At 41.7% G+C, this 27,590-nt stretch overlaps 1 protein-coding gene and 1 long non-coding RNA gene across 3 annotated transcripts; one reads left to right on the top strand and one right to left on the bottom strand.

Moving 5' to 3' along the window:
• The first annotated feature begins 1,683 nt into the window (after positions 1–1,683).
• On the top strand, positions 1,684–11,437 carry gata2b (GATA binding protein 2b). Of its 2 annotated transcripts, none has more exons than XM_061688153.1 (6): positions 1,684–1,803; positions 1,902–2,363; positions 2,602–3,156; positions 4,384–4,529; positions 6,767–6,892; positions 8,643–11,437. In XM_061688153.1, exons 2-6 carry the CDS (start codon positions 2,138–2,140, stop codon positions 8,919–8,921), a joined length of 1,332 nt encoding a protein of 443 aa, XP_061544137.1. In that variant the 5' UTR covers positions 1,684–1,803; positions 1,902–2,137; the 3' UTR covers positions 8,922–11,437. The 2 variants fall into 2 exon arrangements, with proteins under 2 accessions (XP_061544137.1, XP_061544136.1); XM_061688152.1 differs by having other exon boundaries at positions 2,602–3,177.
• Positions 6,190–27,590, bottom strand: LOC133408857 (uncharacterized). The gene is made up of 4 exons (XR_009769334.1): positions 27,500–27,590; positions 25,317–25,586; positions 24,649–24,870; positions 6,190–6,578 (listed from the first exon to the last, which is right to left on the bottom strand). It is a non-coding gene; the product is annotated as an uncharacterized LOC133408857 (long non-coding RNA).

Genomic DNA, 27,590 nt, shown 5'->3' with positions numbered 1-27,590 from the left:
TGTAAACCAATTAGGACTTTGTCTATTTTATTTATTTATACACTTATTTTTTTTTGCTGCTGGCCATTAATTGTATATGCGATGTGTGTAAGATCCCGTCTTATTTATATCACTTCCAACCAGTTCAGGCTTATGCATATCACATGGAAAAAGGTCCACTCCGCAGTGTGATGGTGCATGGCACCTGTGGTTGTCACATGGCACCCAAATACTGAAGCAGGATGACTGTAATGCACATTTATATACTTACTTGTAATGCTGAAACCAAAAATAATGTCAATTTTAAAAAGTGATTTGGCATCAAGATTGCCTGCAGAAGTACAACAAATGAAGCAGTCACAGTCCAAATTGCAGAGCAACTCGCAAATTACCGTTGTGCATGTAGTGTACATTCGGAGGTTTTGCAAATATAATTTACAATTCGTGCTAAATACATTCGAGTATGCAACTTGTGCATTCAATATATATAGAAAAAATAAAAATAAATTATACGGAGACAAAAATATATAATTTGTCTGCAAATTCTACCAAAACTCTTTAGTTGGACGATCATTTGTACAATTATGTCTGTTTTTGAAATGTTATTTACAGCTTGGAAAGAAAGAAAACAACTACGAATGTGTCATCAAAACACAACACAAACTAAGTGTGACATGGAGAATATGATGTTCGTGTACCATAATGTATTGTAAGGGGCAACATATATCACAATGTCAATATTGTGTCCCACCAAACTAGCAACAACAAAAGTTGATTAGTGAGTGGAACATGATGACTTTCAAAGTAGACATGAATCAATCAAGGGAAAGTGTTCCTTTGATGGGCCTGTTTCAGTGGGGACTTTGACACTGGTAAATAGTTTAATCTAATCTAATTTAATCTAATCTAATCTAATGTAATCTAATCTAATCGATGTAGTGAAGTTTAGTTTCCCCACTGGAGTTTCCTCGAAACGAAATCAAAGAAAGTGGAATTGATGTCAAATTAAAAACTGCCAGAGAGTAAATATAACTTCCTGGAGTTCATCTGCTGGGCAACCCCCCCCCCCCCCCCCCCCCCCCCGTCTATGTCTCTCTCTCTATTTTTCTGCTTTCTTGCTGTTAAGAATAAAAGAAGTCCTGAATCAGTTTGTTTTCCCTCTCCCTCTGATGCAATGACGTCAGCACACGGCGTCAAGCAGGCGGGAGCGTGGACTTCCAGGGCTGCACGCGCTCCCTCTCCAATTATTGGCTGTCAATCACGCGCGAGGACGGGGAAAGACCAACACACACTCACACGCGCGCGCACATAACACAACGCGATGCGACGTGAGGCACAACGCGGCCATTAGTGAGCCGTGCTGAAATTCTCATTATTTTACTTCTGGGTGAAATGCACAGATTTAGCCGCATGTTCTGGGCTGACTTTTACATTAAAAAGGAAAAATGGGTGAAAAAAAACACAGGGTAAAGCTTCTGAACACTCTTTTATAGGGATGAACTAATAGTCGCGTCAAGTCATGAGAGCTCTTAATAATCAAGCATACAATCGGAGCTATAATAACTTGAAGAGTTCTGTCCGGAAGCCCCGCCTCTTATCCTCTAACCTGATCTCTCATTGGCCGAGAAGAAGCCTTCCGTGGTGACTCCGCCCACAGCTCGACAATGGTGGCGGCTCGCTGTCAGGCAGGCGGGCGCAGTTACGTGTTGCTTCAAGTCCCAGTGGACGGACCGAGTCTTCTCCTGACAAACGCCCGGACGCAAGCGGCACAAGCGCACACGGCACCTGAAGGACGCCGAGGAAAAAAGAGCAAAGTTCGTCCATGTGAGTACGCTTCAAAGTCGAATGCTGATCATGCATTGGTTTTTATTTTCAAATGTTAATATTCGCTTTTTAAATTTTTTTTTTTTTTTTTAATGCAGGTTTGGAGTCCATGTGCAAGAGTTGAATTTAATTCGGATGACAGCAAACAAAACTATAGCGCTTGACTGCAAATGGCCGTTGTGAAGATCTTTTGAAGGAGAACGTTGCAGGACGTGTTCTCAACATTCTTGCGTGTTTTTCCTCCCCTCCTTGGATATAACCGGCTATCCATTCAATAATAATAATAATAATAATAATAATAATAGTCAGCGAAGTCCAACGAAGCACGCAGAAGATGGATGTGGCTGCCGACCAGCCCCGCTGGATGCACCCCCACGCCGTGCTGAACGGCCAGCACCCGGACTCGCACCATCCCGGCCTGGCCCACAACTACATGGAGCCTTCGACCCCGCTGCTGCCCCCGGACGAGGTGGATGTCTTCTTTAACCATCTGGACTCTCAGGGAAACCCGTACTACCACAACCCCGCCAGGGCCAGAATGCCCTACAGCCAGGCGCACGGTAGGTTGCACCCGTCGAATCAAAAATACATTTCAAAAATATATGGACATTCATGTCTTGTCAGCACGCGTCGCACATTAAATGTACAATGATTTCATCAATTCATAGCGAGGTGGAAGTCCGCTCATATTTCAGCACAAAATTATTGTCCGTTTACGCATCAAACAAACATTAATGTTGGGGGCCTGCTGTCACCTGCACTCCCCCCCCCCCCCCCCCCTCCCTCCCTTCCTCACAGCTCGCCTGACGGGGACGCAGGTGTGCCGGCCTCATCTGATCCACAGCCCGGGGATCTCCTGGCTGGACGGCAGCAAAGCGGCTCTGTCGGCCCACCATCATCACCACAACGCCTGGGCCGTGAGTCCCTTCAGCAAGCCGAGCCTGCACCACCCGAGCTCGGCGTCCCCCGGAGGCCTGTCGGCGGTCTACCCGTGTAGCAGCACATCGAACACGGCCTCCGCGACCTCGCTGACGCCGCCGTCCCACTCCAGCCCGCATCTGTACACTTTCCCCCCGACTCCGCCGAAGGACGTCTCGCCGGACCCGGGGGCCGCCTCGCCGAGAATGGACGAGAAGGAATGTATCAAATACCAGGTTTCGTTTTCGGACGGGATGAAGATGGAGGGCTCCAGCCCGATGAGAAGCAGCCTGGCCCCCCAGAGCGCCTCCACCCACCACCCCATCCCGACGTATCCCACCTACTCGCTGCCTGCGGCTCACGAGTACAGCGGCGGTCTGTTCCACCCGGGCAGCCTGCTCGGAGCTTCGGCCGGCTTCAGCGCCAAGAGCAAAGGCAAGACTCGCTCGTGCACCGGTGAGTTGCCGGGATTTTGCATGCAAAACAGAACATCATTCAATAGCCATCAAAAAACGGACGACACCGCCACCAGCACCGCTACTACCGCTTGTGCATGTGCGAAAAGCTGCCAAATGTGGAAAATGTCCCATTGCACGCAATATTATTCACAGCTTTCAATTGCCATCATTTGAATTTACAAACGTAAATAAGCCTGCCGCGTCATTATTTGACATTTTATAACATTTTCTATTCGGAGTGTTTTGTGAAGAATGTCGTATTTGTTAAAGCCGGGTAAGGCTTTATTTATATAAAAAAAAAAAAAAAAAAAAAAAAAAAAAAGCGTATTAAATGATATGGTTTAAAAATAAAAACAAGCTTAATATAACACATATTTGTTCATGGGCAAAATTATTGCCGAAAGCCAAACAAGATCATTGTGTTATTTCAGCCCTATTATTTATAATTTGTAATAGTCCATAAAAGCAATTTGAGACAGTCAAATATAACCTGATTCATTAATTTAAATGATTCTGGATTTTAAATGCTGCCAGTCTTTGGCATTAAAATTCATGTGTCATTTCCTAAATTAGAAAATAACAACAACATAAATGAAAAAAATAATAAAAAAATGCTTATCGAGCATGAGGCTGTAATCATAGCTCAACACAATGGCAATAATCCTCTTTTGTTAACCGTGACTCTGTAATTACTTCTGAGCTGGCTTCAGCTCAACCGCATCCAAGACCTGGGACACACAACGTCCCAAAACATAGCATATTTCGCTTAAATGAGCACATGTTGTATAATACCATCGCATATTGTTCCTGGTTATTCGTTGAGAGTGTAACAGTTATTTAAATTAATTTGTTATTAGGTCTATCAAACATTTTCTAAATGCGTGACAAGCTACAACGTTATGATGCATTTATCATGTCATTTCTTCAATCGTTTGTATTTATTATTTATATCATCTATTTTTTTTAAATGACGGCCGAAAAAAAAAAAAAAAAAAAAAAAGGTACGGTACATCAATGAATTTTTAAATTTGTCCCATTGGTCCATAATCGGCACAAATAATCTTTGATGTGCGACTGAAGGTGCAGTTTGAGTTTTAGGATTGTGTTGGAGGGGAAAAGCTGAACCGAAAAAAAATCCCCTTTACACGTGTTGTGTATTTTTGGTATCAACTTTCATCTCCATGAATGTGCGCGTTGCCTTTAGAGGGCCGAGAGTGCGTGAACTGCGGCGCCACATCCACTCCTCTGTGGAGACGGGACAGCACCGGACACTACCTGTGCAACGCCTGCGGGTTGTACCACAAGATGAACGGCCAGAACCGACCACTCATCAAGCCCAAACGCAGACTGGTGAGAGGCCCCGCTGTGTTTTGTGTGCCTTCTGGGAGTAGGAGATATAAAGGGCGTTCGGCCGAGAGGGGGAGGGAGAACACAATTCCAGGAAAGTTATATTTTCCCCAAAGAGTTTCCAGGAATTGTGTCTGGGGTTCACCTCTTGCTCCTTGAGCTCAAGATGTCAGCCGAGCGGGACCTTCGTGCTTGTTTCTGCTATCGTTATTACTGCTACTTCTGATACTGTCGCTGATGACCACTTTTAATGTGACATCATGATCTAATCTTTGCTGTGGTTTTCTGAGAAGACTAGCATTGAGGGTCTGGGGCTTTGGACAAGGCCACCAATTTGTTTGAATAAAATAAAATAAATAAAATAAACATGTTCAAACTACATGTCAAAATCAACACGGCAGCGTGCAGAAGTTAAACTGGTGGTGAAAATGGGAAGAAAACATCCAATAATGGAGTCAAGTATGTGACAGACCAGATTGATGATTCCCAAAGTGTGGTACGGGTAACGATGATGCTACGCGAAAACCCACTGAAATAAATGTTCAAAATGTGCATTATGGTATAGTGGCTTGAACTTTTAAACATTTAGTTTTAGTTTTATTTGTTATGTGCTGTTCAATTGTGTTTAACTTTTAAGTACAATACATTTGCATTTCTTGGTTGGTTTTTTTTTTTAACGTTTGTTTTATAAGATTTATTTAGGTAAAATTATACACTGAAATTGTGCAATACATTTTAATGTAATCATTATTAAAGCATTTTTAAATATTTTGAATTTTCCTATATTCAAGTGCAGTGTTAAAAGTCTTGACCTTATTATTGATGAACACTTGGGCCCACTATGCCATGTACAGCATTTTATGTTGGTGATGATGGTAGTACTTGGAGAGTTAAGAATTTTGTAGGTGGTACTGGATCGTGATAGATCATAACATTTTGTTGGAAGAAGCAACAGCCTGTCTAGCTAGAATCACAACGATTTGAAAAGCTATTCATGAAAAAGTATATTTATATTTAAGCGGGTTGACAATGGTTAACCGAGGTGAATCAAGTGCAACACCCATTTGTTTATTCACCTGCATTGATCAAGATTGTTTGTGTGGCTGTGTACACGTAGACCTTATTTTGTTTCATCCTAAATATATTCCATATACTGTAAATCTATGTAAACAAACACCTTTGTGATTAATGCAAAATATACGACTTCAACATGTTTTATCAATAATAGCGTAAAGGGCCATATATCAGGCCCGGTTTCCGTATGGCTCAGAGCAGTGACTCTTGTGTTTGGTGGCAGCAGCCTTTCAGTTGTTTCCTATCCGGATATCTGACCGGTCCAGATAAAGCAGCGGGCTTAGCGTCTGTTTCCTCCCGCGACCTCCTAAATAGACTCAGACCTCATTTTTCGAGTGGTCAAGCACTCCAGTAGTATCCGTGGCGCAAAAAGCACCGTTTAGAACTAATCGAGAGGATTAGGAAAGTTGCGGAAACACAATGAGCATTGTTGGACGGTTTTTCAAAATGTTTACTTCCCCATACATAGTGCACATCAAACTGAACATGCGTATTCATAATTCATGTGAATAGTTTAGCAAATACATAAGAGGGGAGAGGAGTTATATGCATGTGAATAAGTACTTCAAAAAGAAAGTGCTGACTCCTAGTCCTAATAGCAAAAGTTCATTTATTATCAATTCAGAGTATTTTTGATCATTTCTGAAAAACAGATTGGCTTCAATAGTAAGTAATTACTTAACAATCTTAGTTCCAGCATCTGTTGTGAAAACGGTCGTTTTTTTTTCCAGCACTGCGTGAATACGAATAATAACTTGACTTAACAAAATTACAATGACCTCAGCCAAGGCAAAACAAACACAATTTGGATGGATAAGTTTACACCGCCTCCTCCGTCATTAACATTCAGCGTGATTCCCTGCATTTATGCAACACCTTTAACTTGATCCAAACCAAAATACAGTGGATTCTTCCTTGGCTCTTGGCTCACTTTCACAAGTTTCATGGAGATCTGTTAATCAGTGAGGTAGTTTAATCCTGCAAACAAACATAGAAATGAGGGTTAAAATTTTAAAAGCCTAGATGGAGGTAACATTACATTTACAGCCTCACAAAAAAAAAAAAAAAAAATCATTGTATGCTTAAATGAAGAGATCACACATACTGTTGAATTGCTCTTTGCATGTGTGAGCATTAACAGAGGTCTAACTAATGCCTCTTTGCAGTCGGCAGCCAGACGAGCAGGCACCTGTTGCGCTAACTGTCAGACGACCACCACAACGCTCTGGCGGCGCAACGCTAATGGAGATCCAGTGTGCAACGCCTGCGGCCTCTATTACAAGCTGCATAATGTAAGTCTCAGAGTGCTGATCGCCAGGTTGGGCCCGCACAAAGCCGACAGGGTCCAGTAGTCGGAAAGTGAGCGGGGAAGGTTTCACTGATTGTTGAGCGAAAGAGGTAGCGAGAGGAGAGTGAGAGTTGTTTGACCCGCACACACACTGCTTGGACTTGAGGCTGCTCTGTCCCTTTGTGCTTTATTGTTTCCATGGTTATCCCCTTGAGAGTCACAATGGTGCGACCGCTATTGAGTGAAACCACAAGGCCGGGATCTATATGAATAGCATTAAGACGGGCCGACGTCTAAATTCGCAGCAGCTAATCGGGGTGCGTATTGTCAAGGGATGAGCGAAGTGATGTTTGTTAAAAGATAACAGTTGGGCACGCCGCACATCGAGCGACGCAGCCAAATGCGTCTGAACTGGAGAATCGTGAAAAAAATGCAGTCGGCGACTCCCAGCCGTACACAAGGCGACTGACTGACTCTCACATACATAAACTGACTGCAATAGAAAAAAAAATGCGTTATTGGGAACGTTTTATCTTTGATTGAACCACAAACAAGATGATGCAATTGTTGAGGAAGAAGCAGATTGGCTGGGCTGCCCTAAGTATATTAAAATAATACAAGAGAGAAAACGGGTGAGAAATAAAGAAAAAGGTGAATATTTGAGAGGTTCTTGGCAACATTCACTGACTTTATGCGTGCATTTCAGTAACAGAGACTCTCCACACTTCGCTTTTTTAACTACAGGTACATATAAAATGATACACACACACAAACGGATATATACGTTTAGTCTGGATCTCCCCTAATACCCAGACATGTTTTTTTGTTGTGAAAGCTCATGTGATATAAAATAAAAAATTTTGATTGTTCATTACATTAGCGATGTTTCGATACTGTTCCCCGGCGATTCAAATTGCGAATTGCAGCAAAACTCGTGGTCGACGGTCACTCATTCATGAAACCGTGGCAGAACCACGCACACGCCAGAACCGCACACACTGCACAACAGTTCTGTAGCCGTCGGCCACATCGCTCGGTGTGCGGTGGGCCGGAGGAACACTCGCAGTAATTTGCTCCAAGGCTTCATTTATAATTTGTAATTTAGTTTTTCTGGCCCCCTGTGGCAAATACATACCAATAGTAAATGTACATTTTTGAAAACCAACGAAGACCAAAAAAAAAAAATCTGGAACATCTAAAATTCTTACATGTCATCTGTGTTGTAACTCCATTTCTAAAATGAACATTCCTTGATCATTTTCGCGCAGAGAAAAGTTTGTACAAAGACTGCATGCAACTCATAATGTCAACACTGGCACTTGTGCTAACAAGGTGTCCTGGCTGGTCCACTATTATTACATATGTGGGGATGAGGGGTTGCCATGGTGCTGACAGAGATGCTATTTTACTTCATACAATATGTTAAATCCCCACATTTTAATTAATCTGAAATACTATTTATTTGCTTTGGTGCTGTTGTTTTGGTTAGCAACAGAGTTAAAACGGGCTCTGCCATTAACTATTTAATATTGATGTGTGAAAAATATTGTCTATAAAGAACCCTTTTTTATCTGATGGGAAAAGGGAGAAATTTAATTGTGTGGATGACACACCCAGCAACTACTCGGGGCCTCATCTGTTTAGTTTTGTTTTTAATACCATTGAGTCCTCTTAGTGGGGACAATTTATGATATTTTAACCCCGGAACTGTAATCCCACCACTAACAGAACCTCCCTCTTACTAAACATCACAGGTGAACCGACCCCTGACCATGAAAAAAGAGGGAATACAGACACGAAACAGGAAAATGTCCAGCAAGTCCAAAAAGATCAAGCGGGGCAGTGAGAGCTACGAGGAGTTTACCAAAAGTCTGCATGACAAGAACTCTACCTTCAGCTCCCTGGCAGGACACATGTCCATGGGCCACTTGCCGCCTTTCAGCCACGCCGGACACATGCTTCCCACTCCCACCCCGATACACCCGACCTTTGGCCACCCGCACCACTCCAACATGGTGACGGCCATGGGCTGAGGGGGGGGGGGGGGGGGGGTCGCACGGGATGACGCTATGTAAAGACATTTGAGGTTCTTGCGATTGATTATGCAAACGGTATGTTGGACAAAATGAGCCCAATCTATAGGTACCTAACTCTTAATGGAGGCAGACAGACGACGTACTTCCTGTCAGCCCAACACACACACACACACACACACACACACACACACAATAATACAACTCTCTCTTTGCTCCTAACCGTTTTACTTCAACTGACTGACAACATGACTGCACTGTGGTTCAGTTTCTGCCGATATGTTTATAGTAACTGTGAATATTGTATAGAAGAATCTCCTTCATTACATTCAACAAAAACATGCTGGAATTGTTTTTTGCCCTCAAAGAAAAAAAAAAAAAAAAAAAAAAACCAAGCAAACAAAAAAGCTTTCTGATTTATAATTTGACACTGTTAATTGTAATTATTGTTATTATAATTATTGTTATTCAGATAATTTATTTTCACTGCTTTGTTCCTTGATTATATAATGAATACTATTGTCCCAGTTATGACATATTATATTTTTAGCTAAAGCGCTTTCTTCTAACTTGGTCATCATTTATACTCATATGAAATAAAGAGATCAACTTCAAACTTTTCTGGTGCTTCTATCTGGCACTTAAGTCTTCATAGTTGCAACCATGTGCTTCAGATAAAACATATCTGATTTGTTTTATTTCAGGGAAGAAATGCATTTCTTCCAGAGATAAGAAGATTGTATCAAGCCAAGCTGTACCAGTTGTTGTTTAAAAACAAGGGAAGCTATGGGTCATCTATCGACCCGATTACTGAATTCGCTAATCATAATTAGTCATAATCATGCATCGTCAAAGATTCCACAAAATGCTAGGTTGTTAACAATCACATTTTATCCCACTTGACATCCTCCAACTGTTAATTATTGTGTATATGCACCAAAAATGTTCAACAAAATAATAATTTTCTAAATACAAATAAACCGTTAACTGTCTCTTGAACAAAAAGTTGAAGTTCAAGCATAATTGGATTTAAAAAGGCACATGTTGAGATTTCAACTAAATTATGTTTCAAGCACACAATTTGTAAACAATCCAAATCAAATGGTGATCCGTATTCTGAGCACACAAAAAATACAACAGCTAACCAAACAAACACAAAAATGGATTCACAACCGAATTAATCCAAGGTATCCTGGTGGGATAGAATAAATAGAACATTCATATTTGTTAGTTTTATGATTCCATCTTTTAGCTAACGACAGCATCAGCAAACAGTGAAACCTTTGTGCTATTTTTATGCCGTTTGATTATCTACATTCTGGGAAGAAAAAAATAGGTATTCATTTGGACCCAACAATAAATCCTATTTAGGATTAAGTGCGTCATTCATCTGCTAATGCTGGTTTATGTTTTTTTGTTTTTGTTTTTTTTTAAATAATACTTTAAACGTCAATTCCCACTCTAACATTGAACAATTGAGTTTAAATCTGGGGAAAAAGTTCTATTTTACACCACGGTGCGGTCAAAAAAGAAAAAAAAAAATACAAGCACACTCAACCAAGACAAATATACTAAACGGTTCTTCTGGGATGCTTGTGAGATGACACCGTCCAACCCAAATGCAGTGCACGGTCACCCCTCAACATTTTGCCCAAACCTTGAACCTGGAAGCACTTACTCTGTCTTTCTTCTGAGCCCTCCCACATTGCTCTTGCAATTATTCATAGACACTTTAAAAATGTCACGTCCTCCCGAGAACATGACAAAGCAAAACAAGGAGGCACTTCCCATAAAGATTTAGAAAGAATGGAAAGAGTAACTTTGGGACTGGGTGGCCATTGTAAATCAGCTCATAAGCAAATTACACATTTCCAACTTAGAACTTTGTACACACATCCTCCCTGTTCATTCCATTTGTTTTTGTAGCTAACTCAATTATTGGACTCTAAGACAAAGCCAGAAGTGATTTCACAGGAGTGAACTAGTGGAAGAATTGTGATGAAATGATAACAGATGAAAGAGGAGGATTCATTTTTTTTGTCAGTAAAAAACATATTCCATGTCATAAAGATTCTAAAATACATATATTGTTTTAAGGCAATGTCACAGAATTAGGCTGAGAGACCTTGGGGATCCTGAGACTTCGGAAAGATGAGTTTCAGGACAGAACAGACACACATAAATCCTCAATCCCAAAATAATGTCGAGGACAGACCAAAGCTTCAAAAAGCTTCAGGACACAAAGCAGAGAAGCCTCAATCCTGAATTTCAAGGCAATGTCCAGGTCAGGCCAAAGCTCAAGAAAGAAACCGAGCTGAATCCGTCTCTATCTTGAATCTTAAATTAGCTCCCTTGGCAAGCAGATTTTGTTCTTTGTGCTTATAAAAAGACAGTTGTATGCTTCACTGTATTTTGTCCTGATCTTGGAACAGACGCTGTACCCATTTATACTTACTTTTCACCGTGTGTGATGACTACGCAGTGTCTGATGACATCAATCTGCAAATAAAGCGAAGCACCCGTCTGAAAACGTCTCGCCTGTTCATTGTGGGACAGCTACAGTCACTTCAGAGCCTTTCAGCATTTTCTCAGGTTCGAGTGTCAACTAAGTGTATTATAATTGCTCTCTCTTTTGGACCAGAGTCACTCAATAGGAGACGAATGTTGCGCAAGTCAGAGGAAAGCGGCCAGGCACAGGTAGCCGTGGTTCTGACAGAAAAGTGCACAGGGGCTTATCATGACCTCGGAGCTGCTTATTCATAGCAGCATCAGGCCCATCTGATGCGTACAAAATTTAGCTTAGGAGAGAGAAGGAAAGCGACTGTGTTGTTGGAAAGCAACTCCACAACTCTCGGCCGGTGTGTTTTCCGGCTGTATCTTACTTTCTTTGAATTGCTTTGGTTGGATCGCTTGGCTGTGAAAGTTGGGTTGAATTGTATCTCATCACAGACTTTGACATGATTTTTAAGAAAAATGGGTAACATGTTTGACAGCGGGACCTGAGAAATTCTTGCAATGCGCTCGTTCTTACGTTCTCTTCCTCTGGGTAATGAAGCTCCAATCCCAAGTATGAAGTGGCTGTTTCATATCCAACAGCAGAATCAAAAGCACCAGTGAACGTAACTGCACAAACTGGACCAACTTTCAGTGACATTTGGGTGTCATCCACAAAGGTTAAGTCTTTGCTGGGATCTGAATACAGTATCATAACTTTAAACTCCACAGAGACCCAGTGACATACTCTCTAGTCTCTCAGTGGGCAAACATGAGAGTGAATAAAAAAATCTGCGAGAAAGTTCTCATTTCCACCAAAGTGATGACAGTCGTAATTACAAACTTTAAGCTACAGGCAGTCCAGTAAATGCAATCACCATAAAGGGTCTGCTCAGCTCAATATTGACTGGACTGGACCAGCTGTATGCCTCCTCAGAAAGGTGTGTACTCTACATGAAAATACAGTCACAGAAGACGTTGACACACAGCATTCTCACTGGAAAGTGGGACACTCGCCAAAGACCTGAGCCACAACCACTGACAAGTCCCTTTCAGACTGCTTTTCTTCACCTGTCTGGAGGCAGACAAATTCATCCCTCTTGTCTCTGAACAATCACCTCTTTTCTCCTGCCGCTTGCACTACTGACAGGAGGAGGGCGCGTCGCTTAGAGAGCGAGGCAGTGCACAGGGTTGCACTAGGCCAATGTCCTGTGTGTGTGAGCCTCTGGGACTGGGCGTCTTATAACACCGTTGACAAAAACCCCAAAGCTCAGCCTGCAGGAAATCTGAGCGGGGGCATATCGAGGCCGGTAAAGAGATGTACCTTCACCGATCCTGGATTCATATCGTACCATGGGGACCATCTATGCATGTTTTTAGGCAGCATAGTTCAGTTTGGTTCTGTGATTCATTTACATTCCATTTGTCAAATGTTGCAAATAGTACTGAAAACACAGTACAGTAGTACCTTCACATATGAGTTCAATTCACTCCATCAGAAGAAGCTCATAACTCAATTTACTCATATTAAATACATTTTCCCCCATGGAGATGAATTGAAAGACCATTAAAAAAACACCATTTTTCTGTTACTTATAAAGCAAATAATTAACCAAGCAACAGCTCATAACTCCAACAATCTTAAGTTGGGCTACTCATAAGTCAAAGAAGCTGCAGTGGTAGAGTTAAAAAAGGGTGGCGCTAGAAACTTTGATGACTAGTTGATAGACTAGCTAAAGCTTGTGTTTTTGTTGTAAACGCCCACATGCCAAGAAGAAAGAAAAGCTAAATGTTGGATGTCCCCCGTTGTTGTCCTTTGTGTAGTGTGTTGCAGTCTTTGTCAAACTGCTTGTCAGGTTAACAGTGCGTCGCTCTAGTTTATCGATATGATATGATATTACCGTGGGTTTACAAAACCAAACCTTATCATGGCAAGCTGAAGTGAACTGTACACCTTAGTGGAGTTATGGCTCTAAACACACTGTTAATAAAACGAGTGAGCAACAACCAGACACATGGAGGGAGGGCTGTGCTCTTGGGGTTGGTTTTAATACGTGACTAACCCTAACCCCCAACTATTTTTAAGACTAACATGCATTTTATTCACATTAATGAGGGACGGAGCTCAGTGCTCCAACTGCATACGTTGTACTGAGTGTATGGTAAAAAATTGTTGTACAGAATCTGAGACAGGAAAATGCTAAATATCAAACAGTTAGCAATCACGATTAAAATTAGCTCGGTAGAGATTACCATTTCAGGTACAAAAAACTAAATATCATTCAGCTCACTCATACTCGTGCGAAATGTACATTACACATCTAACATCCATCCATCCATCCATTTTCTGAGCCGCTTATCCTCACTAGGGTCGCGGGCATTCTGGAGCCTATCCCAGCTGTCATCGGGCAGGAGGCGGGGTACACCCTGAACTGGTTGCCAGCCAATCGCAGGGCACATACAAACAGACGACCATTCGCACTCACAGTCATGCCTACGGGCAATTTAGAGTCTCCAATTTATGCATGTTTTCGGGATGTGGGAGGAAACCGGAGTGCCCGGAGAAAACCCACGCAGGCACGGGGAGAACATGCAAACTCCACACAGTCGGGGCCGGGGATTGAACCCGAGTCCTCAGAACTGTGAGGCTGACGCTCCAACCAGTGGGCCACCGTGCCGCCTACACATCTAACAGTGTCTTAAAAATCAGTAATAGACGCTCCTTTATCGTTTTTGGCAAAGTTTATCACTGGCCCAACACTGCATCCGTCTGCAATAAATGTCCATGTGAAACATGGGTTAAGGCACAGACATGGTTCCGGGCAGAACTTTTTGGGAGGGGGCTCCTGGCGGAGCTTTGAGGCAGAAATTTTGAGTCGACCTATTTTTGAAGTCGACGTAGCCGAGTTATTATTTTTTTTCCCCAGCCCTAATAGGATGTCAAACACACAAATACAACACATGCACATTTGCATACAAATCTATAAATGTATGATTTTTGATGATGAGTATTTTGCTGTGACATCCTCCTTTTTTTTTTTTTTTTTATGACAACTACATGACTTATCATCCACCACCGTCAAGCTGCTTTTCATTTCCTCTCCATTTTATTGCTCCTTTATATATATATATATAAACAGGCTTTTTGTATGCAGAAATGTGAAATCCTAATCACCGTTTTATGACGTTTGACCATAAAGGGAAACAAGCCATCTCATATTGCGCCACACTAGAAACAGCGATGTGTGAAGATGAGACAACAACTTTCACACACGTAGGTGGGGCAAAGGGGCGAGTGATGGAAACGGGCCACACGAAACTGGAGACATCGACGTGAGCGCTGAGAAGCGAAAGAGTGGCGATAAAAGAAAAGACAGACATGGATCCTCACTTGTAGCCTCTACTGCTGCTGTAAATATATCAATGGAAGCCCCTCCCCCTTCATCTGTCCACACCAGATTCTTCACATCTTTCATTTCAGTGCCATTGTGGCGCTGACCACGACAACCAACAACACCCTGTTGTATTGTCCTCTTTACGGCGGCGATGTAAGGAGGATGTTTTGTCACCTGCAGCAGAGACCGTTGCTTCAGACACAAATCACTGTAGGCATTCACAGCTGCTCCAAGTCAAGAAGCCTCTACACAATGCCCTTTGACACCATTAAAGAGCTTACTTATCCATATAATATATATATATATATATATATATATAAAACACACACACACAGACTGACACGGACTCACATTTAATGTTGAATGAAACAATGAGACACAATTCAGTGTAAGACCTGAGTTCAGTCTTATTCCTGTGTATGAAGCGCAGATCATTTTAGATATGAAAAGTAAGGCACTGTAATGGATAACAACTGAGAAGAGCCCAGTGGCCTCGATTGAACCTTTGCAGACTGCCATGAATAAAAATTTGACTTGTTTTTTTAATTTTTATTATTATTTTTTTTTATAAATGATTCGATAGCTATAGCTCTATATAAACATAATCAGTAGACTACGCCATTCTAAAAAAATAATCAATAGCTGCAACCCAATACATAAAACTTCAACTAACTATGCAACATTTTTTTTATAGGAGGAGTAAGTAGAATTTAACCTGTAACCTACTGTCACACAAATGTAAAAATAACAAATAACAATAAAACGCAGCAAATTCAACTTAAGTTTCGTGTAACTTCAGAGGCAGATTTTTTGCAGAAATATTTGGTCAAATTTTCTGACCTCAGGCGTGTTAGACGTCCAGTGTACAGTTCTTCACAAATCGCAGAATTTTCTACTAAATTATTGTAAGCGCATGTTTAATAAACCACCAGTTCTGAAACAAGCGCCGTATTTTCACGACCATAGGTCGCACCGTATTAAAAGGCGCAGCCTCAGTTACGGGGTCTATTTCTGTATTTAACACATACATAAGGCGCACCGCATTATTGGGCGCAGGCGTGGTAAAACACGCGCTAGCTTAATACATACAGTAGCATGCATGCTCGCTAAAACAATGTTTTTAAAAAGGCAGCGGGAGCAAAACTGAGTTCGGTTGTACTTTATTGAAGTATTTAACAATGTACTCACGTTATTTTTTTTATCAATCCTCATCCACAAATCCAGCAAAGTCCTCATGTTCTGTATCCGAAATGAACAGCTGGGCAAGTTCTCAATCAAACACGCCAGGTTCGAGTCAGTCTCGTTGCCGTGCGGCTCCTCAGAAATGATGGCGGCTTTTACAAAGCTCGAGCAACAGTGCAAGCAGACACGTTAGCCCAAGCATCCACAATCCATTCACAAATTGTGGCGTAACTCGCCCGGCGCTGCCTCCTAGTCTTAGTAAAGCTGTGTTGTTCGCCATCTGTCATCCATGGCTCACACGCCTCTCACTTCACTTTGAACGCCCCGTTTACACCAATGTGCAGCGGTTGGAGTTAATTAATCCATGGCCCGAGTTGGTCTTCCAACTCGGGCCACCTCGCCTTGTTTCCGTGTTGTTTTTCTTTTTTTTCTCGGCGGAAACTCAGCTTCGTCTTCTTGACTTGGCGAAGCTCGTTTTCCTGCTTCCACCACCTGCGAACCATGGATTCGTTGATCTTGAATTCTCTCGGGGCTGCTCGATTCCCATGTTCCTCTGCGTAACTGATAGCTTGCAGTTTAAACTGTGCTTCGTAAGCGTGTCTCTTCGTAGGAGCAGTTTTCGACTGCGGTCAAGCCAGCCTCCGCTCGTAAAGTAGCAGTCAGGCCAGCTGCCCCTAATTGTGTTCATACTAGGCATTACGGTAATAGGACGGCAACTCGCTGCGAAAGCCACCTTCAAAATAAAAGCTTCCCAATAATACGGACGTCAGCGCTCTTCGGTTAAGGAATGCAACCGGCAAAGTTAATTTGAATCTTGAGTTACATTAAAAAATGTAGTCTATTTGTCTATCTTAGGAAAAATAAATGGTAAATGGACTGCACTTATATAGCACTTTATCTACATCATCACAGTGCCCAAAGCGCTTTACAAAGCCTCACATTCATAAACCAATGGGCGACTGCTGCCATGCGAGGCACTGCCAGGTCCACTGGGAGCAAATTAGGGTTCAGTGTCTTGCCCAAGGACACTTCGACATGCGGACAGTCGTAGCAGGGATTCGAACCTGTTCTACCTACTGAGCCAAAGCCACCCCAACAGAATCCCATAGGTATCGCAAGACAAGGCCAGATCTGTGTGACAGACCACCAAGCACTCCACTAAAAGAGGTTTGATGAAGATCTGATATTGTATTTCAAAATAAAAGTCTCAGAAAACTAATAAACTCCATTTTTTAATGCATCTCAAGATTCAAATGAACCTTGTATTCTTTAACCAAAGAGCATTGGCGTCCGTATTATTGGGAAACTTTTATTTTGAAGGTGGCTTTCGCCGCGAGTTGGCGACTTATTACCGTAATGCCTAGTATGAATAAAATTAGGGGCGGCTGGCTTGATTGCTACTTTACGGGTGGAGGCTGGCTTGACTGGCGCTATATACCTACTGGGGGCGTGCCTTTAGCGTCCTCCTTCACGCGCACCCTTTCCCCTTTACATCCGCATGCTGTCCGCACGTCCACTTTTCCTCTGTCTAAGCAGCGTGTCGGCAGGAAATGCTCCCAGAGATAGATTTTGGAACTCGGTGCACACATAAGGCGCGCCGCATTATAAGGCGCCCCGTCCATATTGGAGAAAATGTACGACTTTTAAGTGAGCCTTATGGTTGTGGAAATATGGTAAAGTCAACATGTCTTATTCAGACACATGTAATCCAACATCAAACAATGGATAAACATTAAGAAAACCTCTCTTACAATTAAGTTTATTTAACTATATGACATATTTTCAACCAGTCATTCAGCTTGTAGTCAAGGGTGAAAGGATATCGAACTCGCTCCTCTAAACTTGATCTTTTGTGAAACACACATGATCAAACTGCTCGTTGACTCCCTCACATTGTACTTTTGATTGTGATTTCAGAATAAACTTCCTTCCATGAAGCATTGCCCTGAGCTACACATCGAGACAATGCAGCTCCGAAGTGAAGACGCAGCAGCACAAGTGAGTGACACTATTTGTGGTCCTGAAACCTCGTCCTGATCTTTCAAGCACCACTCTATCGAGAAATGACAACTGTACTCGAACCTGTTTTTACGCAGATTTCCATAACAACAACAACACATTTCCTGTTTATTTTTCCTCCTCCAAATTTCCTCAAATAGTGCCCTGGGGCATTTATTTACACAACCGCAGAGAGTTTATGAAGGATTGTTTTGAAGTGAGACATTTTTTTGAGAGTAGGCCTTTATTTGTATGAATCCTTGTTTATGGGTGGAGCTAGACACGCCGCTGACTGGACATATAGTGTATCAAAATGAATATCTGAAAAACAAAACCATATCGCTGCATCTGCAATGATGCTGATGTGATCTGACACTGTGAGCAGGCATGCACAGACTGTAGTGTACATTATATCAGAGACAAAGACACACTTACTTAGCTGCTAGGCTGCTCCACGCGTAAGAGTGGAAAGGGTTCTGTAAAATTCTACAACAGGAAGTCAGGCTGGAGTCAGCCCACACACTCCGAGGATGCTGAGACGCTGGAGGCCTCAATTGTGGGAGGGAGGTGAAGAGAAGAATTCAGCTTCAGCCTATCTTAAAAATGCATAGTACAGTAAGAAATAAGTGGCTTTACTTGACTTAGGCATACTAATACCGATACTGTATAATCCAAATGGCAGAACTGGTGATAAAAAGCATCCTGGACGGATATCCTCAGGGGTTACAACGGAGACCCCAATGACCGCATAAGTAGCCCACGGACCAGTTCTAAAAATAGCTCACTCGGAAAGGGACATGGTGATTTTCAAGGAATGTTGTGGAAACGATCATTTGAAAATGTAAACCCTTGCAGAGATTTATGTTGCATACTGATATTCATCTGTTTCCTACATTGTTAAATCGTTGTTGATAATTATTGCAAGAAGTCATTACCATGATCAGTGTCTACATATGAATATCGTTTTGTTATTTCAGAGTTGTGTATCGAACTGTTAGCCACAATAATCAGAACCAGAGAAGTAGCGCTCGGTTTCCAAAAAGTTGGTGACTCCTGCTCTAATAAAACCACTCTAACTTTGCTCTGTTAACTTTGTTTGCATCACACTTGGGTGCAGGATGTCGTGAAAATGTTGGGCTACGGAGTTTTCGTTTCCTTCCCAGGTCAACAAATGTAACCCTTGTGTCACATTTACATACTCTAAGCCCATTAGACTTGACTCAGGAGTAACCTACACCTAATATGATGTTCGACTTGTTCGTGGTCTAACATGTTCTGTAATCCATCCGGGAGTGATGCCCTTTGGTAAAACAACTCAGCAGGCTCTGGTGGTCTCCACATTATACGAGAAGGTGTGGAAGAGAGGAAAGGAGTTGAATGGCATAGGACATAGGTCTCGTATTTACAGCAACACAAACTGCATTCGAGGCCATCTCATCTTTCTCCTCACCCTGCTACTCCTGTGACGACAAAGCAGTCACAGTCAGCAGACAGGAGCAGAGAGTCCCTCTACGATAATGTGAGTGAGGCCTGATTGCCAGCCTGCCACAAGGGCACATACAAACATGGACAAACAACCATTAACACTCACATTCACACCTAAGGACAATTTAGTCTTCAATGAACCTAACATGTATGTGTTTGGAACGAGGGTGGAAGCTTTAGTACCCACAGCAAACCCCACGAAGACCGGAGACGAGCTTTGAACCCAGAACCTTAGAACTGTGAGGCAGACTCCACTGCGCTGAACATATCAATAATAAGTCTTTATTATCTTTCATGTTGTCATATTTCTTTGCAGAAATGTCCGTGACCGTTTTAGTGCATCACATGTATGTGCATGTGTTGTTCAGATTAATACTCTATTGTGACTGATGGTGGGGAGGGGGGTGGGCATCAGGGGATCATGTGACAAGAGTCAGACTGAACTCGGCGCCTACACGCTTCTCAGGGGTCACGCTGGGGTCGTCATGTGGTTAATGTGCCCACTGCCTCACGCGTGTACACACAAACCATATACAGTAGATCAGACCACTATGTTCCCGCAATTCATTTTCATGACCCCATGTCCATAATGTCCTCATAAGATCACAATTCTTATACATCAACCGCACTCATTTGACTCAACTAATTATCATCGCTCTCTCCAACAATGCACTTCAGCCATGTCCCCTCTTGCGCTCTGCTCTCCTTGCCAGGCAACCTGAGAGTTCCAAGTTCTGTCCTCTGCCATTAATGACATCAACGCAGTTCGGACATCACGGCAAGGAGACGTCAGGGACGTGATGAACCAATGGGACGGAAGCAGTATTACGAGAGGCATTATGAAGACATCAGAGGAGGAAGTCAAGGAGAGGCGCTAGCTCAGGTTTCAGTGTTTTCATACCCCATCCCCATTACTGTAATGTGCCCGGCCCACTTAACTGGAGCATAAAAGGTTTGTGATACGCACAATAAACAGCTTTACACAATGAATTAGAGTAAAAGAGGCAGACTGTTAAATGTACTGACCCAAACTACTCACGGCGCCTCTCTACACACACAGCAAAGTACGTCGACTAACTTCATTACCCATTCCTCTTAGCGAGCACAGCCAATTGAAACCTAATTACCACACCGGAGTCAAATTAAAAGCTTTTGCTCGCTATGATTGCAATCCATCTCCTGACAAATGAACATCACCACTTCCACTGTGTTAGAGCCTCCGATTTGCACGGGAACATATTCATCGATGCCTTCTTTGAAACGCTCCAGCAGCTGCTTTCAGACCAACGGCATAATATACCAATCACACTTTTAAGACATATAATAGCGAAATAATAACTATCCATTATGTATCCCAATGTCACCTTTTAGCTGAAAGGTCACTGATTTTTCCATTGACAATAAGTAAAAGCTAATAGGCGACCTTGCTTTCAGTGTGTGTAATGCTGAGGGCTGGGCATCGAGAACCGATTGGCACCGGGACTAGCATTCCAGTTCTCCCGGAATCATTCAAATTAAAACATTTCAGTTCACAGGTTCAACTCCTACAGTCCGCTGACCCCGAATAAGAAGTGGCGAAAACCAACAAAGAAGCGTCGAAAACCAACGAAGAAGAACGTGCACAAAGACGCACTTGTGCCCAACAGCGGGGCGAACAAAAGTGCGTCTTAACGATGTTAAAATAAATGACGAGTTGCCTCAGTGCAACACTTGGAATAAGATTATATTGTGCAAAGGAGGTTTTCGCGATGTGTAGCGCCTGACGCGCTCCCTCCCGCTCCGAGCCTCAGCCTACACCGTGCGGAACTTCAGTCAAGTCACAAGGCACAAATAGACAAACAACCATTCACACTCGCAATCACACCTATAGACAATTTGGAGTCTTTGATGAACCTATGACATGTTTTTGGAATGTGGGAGGAAAGCGAGAGTACTGCAAACATGCAAACGACGCACGGTCGAGATTCGAACCCTGAAATCCCTGCCAAGCACAAACAAATTATATGCAAAAGTATTATAGGCCACCATTAAATTAACAGTTTTAATCATTCCCATAAATAACTTGAATGCCACTGTGACTCAGGATGCAGACCTCTTCAAAAAAGTAAGAAATCAAATTGTGGCACATGGATTATGACGATCAACTCACAGGTAGTACAATTATTATTCTGGCAGTGTGGACAGTTCCACTGATGCCATAATGGCACAAATTGTGAAAATATATGAATGTATCTGCACCTTTTTGTAGATCCTTATGAAAGGTTACGAGGTACTTTTGTGTGTTTTTTTTTTTTTTTTTTTTGTATAACTCTATTCACCATGTGCAAAATTTAATCAAAACAACAACACAAGTGGTGGCCAAATACTTTTGCACGTTATATGCGAAAGAACTGACCGCCATTTAAAGTTTCAGTGGGCAAAAATAATGTGAATGGGAGTTAAAAGTTCTAATTGACACACAACCTGGTTGCCCCGATACACCCAGCTCATTGCAGACCAGTCTGCCAAATTGTGTTTGCACGAAAATCAAGATGCGGCAGTTTTTTGCGCTCTGCCGCTATAAAAATAGAGCCCTAACAGTGTAGACACACAACCTACTGTTTTCCCCAGAAATTATATCAAAAGAATCTAGGTCCATCATGGTAAACAGAGCCTTACAGTATGTGTTATTCCTCTTTTCTGTTCTGCTGTAATTGCACTTAGTAATTAATAATGGCAGGTATCCGTTACATATCAGATGTTTGGGCCGGCGCTTAATCCAATGATGTCCTCCTTTAAGAGATAATGGAGGCCAGACATCAAGGTTATCGTGATGGCGTGACCACTCAGTGGGACACACAAGAGATTGTAGATCACATATTCTCCTTCTTTGTCCATGCGATTTCTCCTTTGCGCTGGAATTTCTTCCGGGAACTGGGCATCGTCAAATTATACTGGGAACAAAACTAATTGCTTTAGACTATATTCCGTTGTACGTCAGAGATGGTCAATGTAAAGCCGGTTTACGGTGAGATTCCATCAGTTTTAGCCGAGCGATCATCAATAACCCTCCAATGTGAAAAGCAACCGATGCTCCCACATGTTAAGTGAACTCTCCTTTGGCTTGGGAACGCTCTACCCTTTAAGAAATGGTTATCACATGGAGGGCAAAGTGCTCTTCATTTGAAAGTCTTTATCACCAGTCAGTTGTGGCCAAATACATTTGAATCGACAATTGATCAGTGCTGCTCAGTCTGTAAGTACTAATAGCATTAATGTCCTTCTGGCTCCATCACTGTCTGTCTATGCTAATCTACTTAGACACAATGAAACAGACCCAGAGGGACAGCACAGGACCTATCCAAAACAAATTATTACGGCTATTTCATTACACTTTGTGCAAGGTGAGACCTCTTTCGAAAAGGAATTGTATTTTGTTTTATTTAATTTAGTAATTGCACATACACCATGACATTCTAATGAGAATGTAGCTGTCAACTCTCAGCTCAAGGAACAGGCAAGCTGTTTCCAGAGAGGTGCTCCACTTTATTTGCAGATTGGTACCATTAGACACTGTGTGCAGTCATCAAACACCATGAAAAATTCTACTCGCAAGCGATCTCGCAAGATTGAACTTATTTTCTTCTTTCTGTAGCTTTGCTCTGTCATATAATTTGTCTTGCCATTCAGTTTCCCTACTCTTGTGTCTTGAACCTCTGCTCGTTTATCCTATCTTTATCCTAGAGCCCGATTTTACAGTATGTGACATTGCCTTCAAAGAGGTTCGCTCCATAATATTCCATAAGAGTACATCATTGACAGAGGATAAGAGTTGTAACAAAAAATCTGCCTTTACTTATGATTGACATTGTCAGAGAGGTATTCATTTAAGAATATTTGTATTTTCGTGGTTGTAGTGCCATTTGCATTGTTGCCAGACTCGACTGCATCATTCTCATATTTTGTCCTCCTTGTATAACAAACTGCATGCCAGTGTCTCTTCTTCCTTCTTAAATCAGTTTCCATACAGTAAGTGTGTCACATGACTCTACGCTTTGTCATACCAACAAAGCTGCAGGTCTACGGTGGGTCATTCTACACCATGCTGCTTGTTAGACTGAGTACACGCATGGAAACATATAGGAATGCTATAAGAACGGATTGGATCCATGTACTGTAGGCAAGAGAGAGGATAAGATATGTCACCACACTGTTTCCTAATGTTGTCCTCTAAGATGTTATTCTTTATATCTTATCAATGAGATCCAATACAGGAGACTGCTTAAAAATTTAGCCTTTATGAAGATAATATTGCTCATTTTCTTTGATTTGCATAATGTACATTGAACAAAATTCATTATAGGTACGAGTGGGGCGGTCGTTCAGGCCACAACATTTCAGGGGGCACAAAACTTTCAAGCAGGAAAACAAATACAGTATATTAATACATGTAGGAGTGGTCATAATTATATATATATATATATATATATAAAAAAAAAAAAAAAACATACAAAATAGGGGACTTGACAGCATCCCCTATGATTTTTATTCACCTCATGCCCCCTCCTCTGCCTGTTTAAGAGTCCCAATCAATTGCGGCCCTCGACAATTATGAGATTTCTGAGGTTGGAACTGAGGTCATTTCGCCCCTTTTCGGACGTTAAACAAATGTGATTTGAAACGTGACACAAAATGACTCCAACTTGTTTTTGCTCAATTCCACATTGTCCAGCAACAACTACAGTGGCTCTTCAGGGTAAAAAAAAAAATATAAATCTCAACATGAACTGATGGACCCAAGAGCGCTACAAGCTCATTGTGAAAGGACACCAAGTTGCAAAGCATGGGAACAATCGAAAGGAATTCTTGTCGTTGTCGTAGTAGAAGTCCTAAACGTTTTTTTTCTTCTTTTTGTTTTGGCAACGCAGGTTAACTACGAGGTGTCAGAACTCTGAAAATGTTTTTTTTTTCTCTTAGAAGTGACATTTATAGTATATAGTGGCCCTAAAAGGACAAAATACATGCTCCTTGGAAAGTGCTCCATGATAAAAATAAAATTGTGATGAGTTAGTTAGTTGTCATGCATAAGTTGTGCTTTTCGGGGGTCACATAGCACAGCCTGGTCGAGTTAGTAGTGAATAACAGTGATGATATTACTTCATATAGTCTACAATCGTCTTCTTCTCGAATGTTACCTGCTCGTTATGTAGCACTTCTGTGTTTGTATTGCACATTTGCTGCCACAGTTGTCCATGCAGCTGCAAACAATCCAACATGTCTGAGTGGGACCACATGTGCTCAAATAGAGGGAGAGTGGTTAGAGGGTGCGTGATGCAGGTCTTTGTGCTCGGCTTTAGACAAGGGTGTCAAAAGAGGCGGATTGGATGCGCTGCTTTGCCCTTGCAACACGATACAGGCTGGAAACAAAGAACGAGGCATCAATTTATACCGTCTGGTTTATACAGTGTGTAAAATAATTGATCACGGGTCTAATAAATGAATCTTCTTGAAAGAGGTCTTTAAAATATGAATCAACAGGCACCAAGGCCTTTTAACCCTGAACTCAGATTGACTTTACATTCCTTAGTATTCTGCAGTTTAAAAAAATGGAGGAAAGAAGACCCAGTTTATGGATTCTCAATATATTTTTGAAATAAATGTTTCTGTATAAGTCACCTGACAAATCACACCACAGTGTATTTGTTAGAGACTTACTGCTAGGGATAACAATGACCATGTGACCATGTTATTCCTCTCCCATTAGCAAAATAAAGGTACTAATAATATAAAACGTACTGGTTACATGTTTTGAAAGACAAGTTTTGGATTTTGGGCAGCATGGTCGGATGAGTGATTGACTCACAACTCTGAGGTTTTGGGTTCAAAGCTTGTGCTGGGCCTTCCTCTGTGGAGTTTGCATGCTCTCCCTTGTGCTTTGGAGGGTTTTCTCCGGTTTCCTTCCAAACTCCAAAAACATGCATTTGAGGTTTATTGAAGATGCATAATTGTCCATAGGTGTGAACGGAAGTGTGAATGGTTGTTTGTCCTTATCTGACATGTGTTTAGATGGCGACCAGTCCGGGGTGTAATTTGCCTCTCACCCAAAGCCAGCTAGGATTCGCTTCAATTCACCCTAATGAGGAAAATATGTAGAAAATGGATGAATGGAATAATACCGAATGATCTGGATTTAGCGGCATTATTGTTCTCATACAGCATGCATATTCTCAATTAACTTGCTTGTCTGTGGACATTGAATAAAATGGTATTTTTGTGTTCAATTTGCATTATTCTTTCATGCCTGCTTGGAAGTGGCCATGTGTTGAGTTGCTGTCGTTCCAGCTTGAAGTACCAATCACAATATCTATTCAAGTGTTGGTGCGTGGACACCTGTCGGACGCGTGTGCGCACAGGAAGCAAATCATGCAAAAAGCTTATAACTGAACATCCATCTCATATCAGATTACAGGGTATTTTATCATCACAGTGTTTCTTATTTTGCATGAACTAAATTTAGCTTTGTATCTATAAGATTTTGTGCGTTATTAATATTACATTTATTTTTGACTGAGAATGAATCACAAAGGGAATTTGGATGTCAAACACAGCTGCCACATTAAAAATAGGGAACTCATACAGGATGTTTAGACTAGAAAATGATCGTAGTACATTACAAGACTTGAAATGAAAAATCAACTTTACCAGAATGGTATACAGTAGTATTATTTACTATTATAACTTGTTGGCTACTAACATTTATGAATATTTAGCACTCCTTTTGCTGTCAACCAATTCAGACATAAAACATTCATTCATTCATTCATTCATCTTCCGTTCCGCCTATCCTAGACATAAAACAAGTAGTTTGTAATAAAAAAAATAAAATAAAAAGAACAAAATACTTTCTGCATGATTATAGAAACCCACTTTGTAGAAACAGCCACCTCCAGAGAGAGAATCGAGAAGCAAAATTGTCAGGCAAGCTAAGAAACGATTCCTAGGAATATAATTATTGGGAACCAGCTCTGAAAAAAAGAACGGATTTTTGATTACCATCCTTAATTATGACTTCAATTATGATCATTCATTAATTGCTGCCTTATTGTGAGGAAGTGGTGTTCAAGTTACCAAATATGTATAATTTTCCTCTGAAGGGCTGCAAATGAGTCTTTTTTTTTGTTTTTCACAAGAAAGTCTGGATGATGCATAAGCAACTCACTAGTTCTAGTGTTGCGATTGGCAGGCGACCGGTTCAGGGTGTACCCCGCCTCCCGCCCGATGATAGCTGGGGTAGGCTCCAGCGGCACGCGGCCCTAGTGAGGATAAGCGGTAAAGAAAATGGATGGATGGATGGATATTTCTAGTGTACTAAAAAGGGTGACCAAGGCAGAAGCCATTACATTTTGGTGAAAATCTACATATGGTGCTGATGCAGGATTTTTATTTTCAGCTGACTTTGCGTTTCTAAAATGTTCTTAATTCCTCAGTGACTAAATATCAATCAAAATTCAAGCATACAATATATGCAGTTGACCATTTAGACATTGGCAGATATTCATTCTAGATTTACAATTGTTTATTTACTCTTGCAATCAGTTCAATGTTTAATTTGACGGATGAAATCATTATGAATCATTAAGATTGTTGAACATTTAGGCAAATCCCTATCGATGAGCCTTTTACTACAATAAAGGAAGACCTGTAATTCTTTCAAAGGAAAAGTCACCGCTGCATGGCTTCACTTCCACTGGGATGAGTTGAGCTTAGTTTTTAACAATGTGGGTTAAACTGCACACGGTCTGGAACAAATCCTCGGTGCGCACACACACACACACGCACACGCACACACACACACACACACACACACACACACACATACATACTTAACACTTGGCCTCTAGCTGGGCGAGCGCTACCACACACTGAGAGTCACATGAAATGAGAGAAGGATATAAAGAGGAGATGGAGGGAGAAGTGCTGTGACATTCAATCAGGTTCGGGATTATCTGTCAACGATCATGCTTGTCTTTGTATTTTCCACTTTACCTTTTTCTACATCATAAATGATTAGCACTGGTTCTGAAGCTTCCTTGTCGTGTCCTGTCCTCGCATTGTCTCTTTGTCCGGTGACGTCCCC

Source organism: Phycodurus eques, chromosome 10 (genome assembly GCF_024500275.1).
Source record: "Phycodurus eques isolate BA_2022a chromosome 10, UOR_Pequ_1.1, whole genome shotgun sequence".
Taxonomy (NCBI): Eukaryota; Metazoa; Chordata; class Actinopteri; order Syngnathiformes; family Syngnathidae; genus Phycodurus; species Phycodurus eques.
The sequence above is the reverse complement of the archived record's forward strand: the minus strand, read 5'-3'. Positions and strand labels throughout refer to the sequence as shown.

Bases quoted from the DNA above. Each gene is read 5' to 3' on its own strand.
- gata2b (XM_061688152.1), top strand. From the start codon at position 2,138: ATGGATGTGGCTGCCGACCAGCCCCGCTGGATGCACCCCCACGCCGTG. The intron at 4,530-6,766 runs GTGAGAGGCCCC...GCCTCTTTGCAG, and splicing joins TCAAGCCCAAACGCAGACTG to TCGGCAGCCAGACGAGCAGG. The intron at 6,893-8,642 runs GTAAGTCTCAGA...TAAACATCACAG, and splicing joins TCTATTACAAGCTGCATAAT to GTGAACCGACCCCTGACCAT.